General features: G+C 54.2%; 1 protein-coding gene across 1 annotated transcript in view; it reads left to right on the top strand.

The window, feature by feature from the left end:
• SRRM4 (serine/arginine repetitive matrix 4) overlaps nucleotides 1-6,617 on the top strand; it is a gene marked incomplete at both ends in the record, with an annotated part of 25,239 nt that overhangs the window by 16,704 nt on the left and 1,918 nt on the right. Inside the window, 5 exons of the mRNA XM_008945976.1 lie at nucleotides 1,224-1,561; nucleotides 3,345-3,557; nucleotides 3,809-3,919; nucleotides 5,793-5,930; nucleotides 6,515-6,613. Of these exons, the coding sequence (XP_008944224.1) occupies nucleotides 1,224-1,561; nucleotides 3,345-3,557; nucleotides 3,809-3,919; nucleotides 5,793-5,930; nucleotides 6,515-6,613 (899 nt within the window). The remainder of the gene's footprint in view (nucleotides 1-1,223; nucleotides 1,562-3,344; nucleotides 3,558-3,808; nucleotides 3,920-5,792; nucleotides 5,931-6,514; nucleotides 6,614-6,617) is intronic.

Below are 6,617 nucleotides of genomic sequence, written 5' to 3'. Positions count from 1 at the left end.
CCCCCCAGCAGAGGCTGGCAGGAGCAGGGCCGTGCCATCCCCATCCCCGCAGGTCTCCAGCACAGCACGGCGAGGGTGGGGGGGATATTTTTTTCCTCCTCTATATTTTTTTTCATTCCTTCCCCCACTTGAGCTCCCTTTGTCACTTCCATGAGAGCCCAGGGGATTTAGCGCAAATTGCAGCTGCTCAGCCCCCGGGAGCAGACTGGGCAGCCTCACTGGAGGGAGGAAAAGGCCCAAGGAGCGAGCCCAGTCAGCAGCCGAAGAGCAGGCGCGGCGTTTGCGTAGCGGAGGCGAGCGAACAGTTGGCAGTGTGGATTGAAGAGAGGGGTTGTGTTTTTTTCATCTTCCTTTTTTCTTACACCTTACCTACTAAAGGAGGAGTTCTTGATGGGTAAGTGGATGCTATCCGCAAGACACCAGGGAATTTCTTAGAGGTCACTCGAGCGCATTAGCTGTATCTTCTTCAGGGGGAAAAAAGCACACAAAGAAGTATCTCTATACCTTTTATTTCCAGAGGGATTTTTCTTTTATCCCTTCCCCCATCCTATTTTATTTTTTCTTTTTCTTTTTTTTTTATTTCCAAGTGATAAGCTTCTTTATTTGCCGTTTTTTACTTCATACAGAAGCCCTTAATTTGATTTGATTTTCCTTTGCTTATTTTATTCATCCAGCCTCTTTATTAAGCTTAAAATATTTACCCGTTTAAGATTTTGTTTCATTTTTATTTTCTTTCCAAGGATTATGTAAGATATTTTTTTTAATGTAAATACCCATTTCTTTTTTTTTTTCTCCCCCTTTTTTAAGGTTAAATAAGGGCTTTGTCCTCTGTTATACCTTCTTTAGTTAGTTATTTTGGTTCTTTGTTTGCCCGTTTACTTTGTTGAACACTTTTGTTTAACATGAATCGCATGCTGATACTCTTTGCATGATCTCTAAGTCTTCCCATTATTATAACAGGGGGAAAAGAAGTTTCTTCTTACTGTGAATTTCTTTCAGGGATATGTGCCTTTGTTTTCTTCTCTTTCTTCTTTTTCGTTCTTTCTTTCTTACTTCATTTCTTTCCTTTCCTTTTGTTTCAGTGCATCATGATGGTAAAATTTCTGGGTTTATTTAAAAAAAAAAGAAAAAAGCAAAGTAAAACCAAAAACACCCCCCCCAAAAAAAAAAAAAAAACCAAAAAAAAACATTCAAACAATGCCAAATGGCTTTTTTGCTTTCAGATCTCTCAGTCAGGGTCTTCTGCTGACCTCTTTACCAAAACAGACAGCCCGCCTGGCAACCTAGCCAGCCACAATGGAGAGTATCATGAATATGACTCAGGAAACGATACTTCCTCCCCTCCCTCCACTCAAACGAGCTCGTCCAGGTCAAAGGACAGCCAGGAGAAAAGAAGTCTAGTCCATGATGGCTTTGGCCATGCCTTCTCGTCCGGGAAGCCCAAACTGGCCAACAGCGATAACAGCTCTGATTCAGGAAATTCCTTCACCAGTTGCTTTTCCCAGACCAAGGGAACAGCTTTGGAAAATCTGTCTCCAGATGCCCAGGGACAAGACCGAAGGTCAGTGATTACCAGTAGCTGCTGCTGGCAGCCAAATACCTGGTACGTTGTTGCTCTGTATCTCCTGCCTGCTCGCCAGTCGCAGTGGTGAGCTGGCAGGGAGGTTTTTGTGGTTTGGAGGCAGTTTGATGTAAATCACACCCACGGTCTTGCCAGTCTGGAGTCCAGAACCCAGCAATGACCAACGCTGTAGCCTTGAGGAGGAAGATGAAAACCCGGCCTGGGCATTGCCTGAGCCCTGGGTCGAGCTGCGTCCTGAGCACATGGTGCTCAGCTGGGATGACCATGTCAAAGAAAAGAGTCTCTGGTCCTTCTGGGCTAATTCTGAAAGGCACATCAGAGGGTTGCTGTGCTAATGCTCCAGATCTGCATCCTGTGGGGAAGGGAAGTGGGATTCACTTTCACTGAAGCCATTATGGGATCTTCCTTGACCTGTCCAATGAGCCAAATCCAGCCCACCCCTTCCCACTGCATTCGGGACTGGTCCTGGGTGACGTGACAGCATCTCCTGCAGATGGGGAGCACAGGGGGCTCACTGGCTGCAGGAAAACACAGCAGCAGCAGCTTTGTGTGCCAGGGCCACGGGGCGTCGGGACCAGGGCAAGGACTCAGACTACCCCCAGTGCCAGCCAACCACTCCTGGGGGTTTGACAGGGTGCTGGGGTGGAGGGCACTGGAGCGTGGTGGCTGGTGCTCCAGGCCACGCTCGGGCAGTGGTGTTCAGGAGCTCTTCCAGCTCAGGCCCTCGGGTCATAGAGGCTGAACGTTAGAGCCAGGATGTGGTCCGGGATGGGAGCACTGAGAGAGACTGGGGAGGGAGCCAGGGGACTTGTGTCAGGAAGAACAAGCCCACGGTTTTCAGTCAGAGGGTAAAATTTTCAGGCTGTTTCACCTCGTGAGTCCAGTGGGATAACTCTGCCTTCACATGGGTGGAGCTGGGATTGCAGCTGGCCTTGGCTGTTGGGAGCCTGCCTGGCTGCTGGGCTCCAACGCCAGCGCATACCCAGGAGGGTTATGAACTTCTGGGAGCAGAGCAATTCACACAGCCCCGTCCACAGGCAATGGGACATGCCCACTCGTGCTGCTCACAGCCAGGCTGGAGCCTTGCCCTGCCCTGCTCTGGCTTTCCCCTGCTCCAGCACTTCTCACCTCGCTCCCTCCCCGGGGCTTGCACCACTCGCCAGCCTGACCCATGCTCTGCCAGACAGACACTTCTGGAGTGCCAGGCATGAGGCAGAAGAGCTGCCCCTCACAGCACCTGAGACCTCTTCCACAGCCTGGAGGGGGAGCTCCTGGGCTCGGACCCATGCACAAGGGGTCTCCTGCAACAGCAGCCTGGGCAGCCAGGAGTTCTTTTTTTATCCCCACTTGAGGAATGGGATGAAGGGGGCATTTGTTGGCTGTACAATGGTGCTCCCCTCAGCCAGGGACCAGTCTCAGTTCAGCCACAGCTTCAGCAGCTTTTGGTCTCTTCTCCCAGGTTACTAGCAACAGGACGAGAGGAAGTGGGCTCAAGTTGTGCCAGGGAGGTTTCAATTGGATATTAGGAAGAATTTCTTTACTGAAAGAGGGGAGACACACTGGAACAGGATGCCCAGGGAGGTGGCGGAGTCACCATCCCTGGAGGTGTTCAAAGAGCATGTAGATGTGGCACGTGGGGACATGGTCTAATGGTCATGGTGGTGGTGGGTGACAGTTGGACTTGATGATCTCAGAGGTCTTTTCCAGCCTTAATGATTCTGTGATTCTATGATTCAATGACCGTCCAAACATATGTTCACAGAGGGTGCCTGTCCTTGTGTCTCAGCTGTTCAGAGGAGAAGCAGCAGAACTTCCTCTCGTCGCCAAGCCCCAGCTCCCCGCTGAGGCCGTGCTCTCGCAGCAAGTCCTCCAGCAGCACGGGCAGGTCCTCCCCTGGCTCCAGCCGCTCCCGCTCCTCACGCCACAAGGCCTCTCCCAGGGGCTCCCGAAGCAGGTCCTGCTCTTCAGGAAGGAGGTAAGGCCAGCTCAGATGGCTGTCTGGGTGACCCCAGGCAATGTCTAACCCTCACGGGCTGGCAGGCTCCTTGCAGGAGGAGCTGTCAGAGTTTTGGGGTACCAAGGGATGGCTTGGGGTGAATTGGCCACCCAGAGCCAAGCTGAGACCCTGGAACGTGGGGCATCTCTTCCCCACCATGAGCCCCTATTCAGGGGAGCCTGGTACAGCCTCTAGTGTCTGACACTTCTATGGTTCTTGCCTGTCTCCAGGTCTTCTTCACGTTCCCCCAGCTATTCCTCCAAATCCTGCAAAAAAAGCCCTGGGAGCAGGAGCTCAAGGCCTCGTCGGAGCCCCAGTTACTCCCGCTACAGCCCCAGCAGGTACAGCTGCCTTCTCACGTGGTACCCACTGCCTCCATTGCTGGCATGGACTCCAGCACACTGGCTGGCTCCTGCCAGCCCCAAATCATTCCCTCAGCTCCCGTGCTGGCCCAGGGTGAGGAGTCGTCCCCTGGACACAGAGTAAGGCGTAGGGCAGGGTGTGATGTTGCTCCCCAGGCCAGCAGAAATTTCTCACCACTTATTGCCCCAGAGCTGGTGCTGGTTGCAGAAGGACGAGCCCAGAGACAAGCCCTTCACTTGCTGTGGGAAAAGTGGATTTCCTCTAGCCAAGGACTGCTCTGCATGGGCTCAGGGGAATTTCTCACAAAGCACTTTCAGGGGTAGGTCACTGGGAAGGAAGAGAGGTTTGTCCTTGGCCAGGAAGCATCATGGTAGCTCACATTTGGAGCATGTGGCAGGTGAGGAGGCTGTTCCCCAGCCCTGAGCCCTGTCAGGGGACACCACCAAGCAGCCAGGACTGCACAGATGGCTTGGTGGTGGCTGCCAGGACTTTGGGCGGATGGATGGGAGATGCCTCACAGGAAAACCTGGGGAGTGACCCTCTCCCAGCTGCTGCTGCAAGAGGTGGGCAGAGCGTCGGGCTCTGCTGGGGTCTGCCCACAGCTTTCACCCTTCAGGGAGTCTGCAGCCCTTGGCAGAGGGGAAAGACATTCTGCTTTCCAGAGTCACGGCTCTGCCAAAGCATTGTCAGGCTCTGGGAAGTGCCCCTGCTGCGTGGGCAGGTGCCAGGTACCTTCGTGCCGGCATTTGCACAGCCTTGCAGAGGGCAACGCAGTCCAGGAAACTCTGCTCCCTCCATGCCCCACAGAAAACACATCTCACAGCTCAGCCCTAGAGATCACAGAATGGTTGAGGTTGGAAGGACCCTAGAGATCGTTTAATCCAACCTTTCTGCCATGGGCAGGGAAGCCTCTCAGCTAGACTAGGCTGCTCAAGGCCTCATCCAACCTGGTCTGAAGCACCTCCAGGCATCCACAACTTCTCTGGGCAATCTAGTCCGAGTCTGGTCACCCTCGTACTGAAGAACCTCCTAAGATTTAGTCTAAACCTACTCTCCTTCAGTTTTAAACCATTTAAACCCCTTGTCCTGTCGCTGGGCGCTCTTGTGACAAGTCCCTCTCCAGCCTTCCTGGAGGTTCCTTTCAGGTATTGGAAGGCAGTTCTAAGGTCCCCGCAGAGTCTTGCCTTCTCCAGGCTGAAGCCTTTGGGCAAGTCTTCCCAGTAACATCTCTGCTGCTGTGAACATTTTACTCTTAAAATGTTACATTCCCAGGGTCTGACTCCAGTGAGGAGAACATTTCCTGCGTGCAAGATCGGGCCCTTGACCTGGAACACGTTGCTCTGCAGATGGCTGGGGCAGGGTGGATGAAGTCAGCTGCGCTCCGGGGAAGGGCTTGTGCTGGCGTGTAGGGGAATGTAACAAAGGAGTAAACCCATAGCAACGCGGGCACTCCTCCTGGCGAGCGGTGCTGAGCCGCTCAGCCCCGTGGGTGCACCGGACCCCCGCTCACACGGGGGCTGCTGGCAGCCTTCTCCTGCAGAGCAGCCAGCAAGAGCCCTTTTAGTAAAGGAAAGTACGAAGTGCATCCACAGGCACAGCTACATGGCATTCAGGCAGGCAGGGCCACCGGGAGATACTGCTGAAACCCTGAGACACAATTAGCGGCTGTCTGTCTGCCCAGCCAGATGAGTGTCAGTCGGTCCAGCTAAGCGAGTGTGCACAGGGCTGATGCCACCAGAGCACTTTTCTTAGAGTGGTCCCTTTGAAGCCGAGCATCCTCTGTGCCTCCACGTCAAAACCTCACCCCACAAAGGCCGGGCAGTGACAGCTTCCACCCTGTGCCTTCCCCAGGGACCGTGAGCGAGAGCACAAGCACGGGTCCAGCGAGGAGTCGCGCCGGGAGCGGGCCCGGCGCCGCAGGTCCTACTCGCCCCTGAGGAAGCGCAGGAGAGACTCTCCCAGCCACCTGGAAGCTCGGCGCATCACAAGGTACGGAGATGCTGTCCCAACCTCTGGAGATGGGCTCAGCTGGCACTCCCCAGGGGCTGGCCTTGGGTCCCAGCCCTTGCCAGCAGAGGTTTCTCCAGGAGGAGACTCGTTTCCCTGGGCCTGGTCAGCAGGACCACCCACAGTTCCTAGAGCTTGAAGGGAGAAGGAGGATGGGGGTGCATGGTCTCATTTACAACAGCTGAAGAAAAAAGGGAGATAAAGTCAGAGCAGGGACTCGCCCATCAGGTACCAGGAGCACCCTCCCACAGGCTTTTTGTTTCACCCTCTCCTGTGGTAGCTGTCCCACACTGTGGAGAGTCAAATATTGACTCTGTACTTCACACTGAGGGCTCTTCGGAACACCATCGAGCAGAGCCCAGAGTCAGACTTGGTGCTTAGGACATTCCCCAGGGCCGTGGGGGTGGGTGGTTTGAATCCCAAGACCTGCCAGCTGCCTGGCCTCTTCCTTTTTTTCTTTTAAACACACACAGTCACGTTTTTGGGGAGTGTCGTGCAGAGTGAACGGTGCTTTTTGGAGGTTTTGGCAGCAAATTCATCCTTGTGTTGTCTCTGTGTCTCCCCAGTGCCCGCAAACGCCCCATCCCCTACTACCGACCCAGCCCCTCGTCCTCCAGCAGCGCCGGCAGCTACTCCTCCTGGTACAGCAGCCTTAGCCGCCCCCCGCGG

This window comes from Merops nubicus, unplaced genomic scaffold (assembly GCF_000691845.1).
Source record: "Merops nubicus isolate BGI_N331 unplaced genomic scaffold, ASM69184v1 scaffold12028, whole genome shotgun sequence".
In the NCBI taxonomy this organism is placed as follows: Eukaryota; Metazoa; Chordata; class Aves; order Coraciiformes; family Meropidae; genus Merops; species Merops nubicus.
This window is presented reverse-complemented; position numbering and strand designations above follow the sequence as displayed.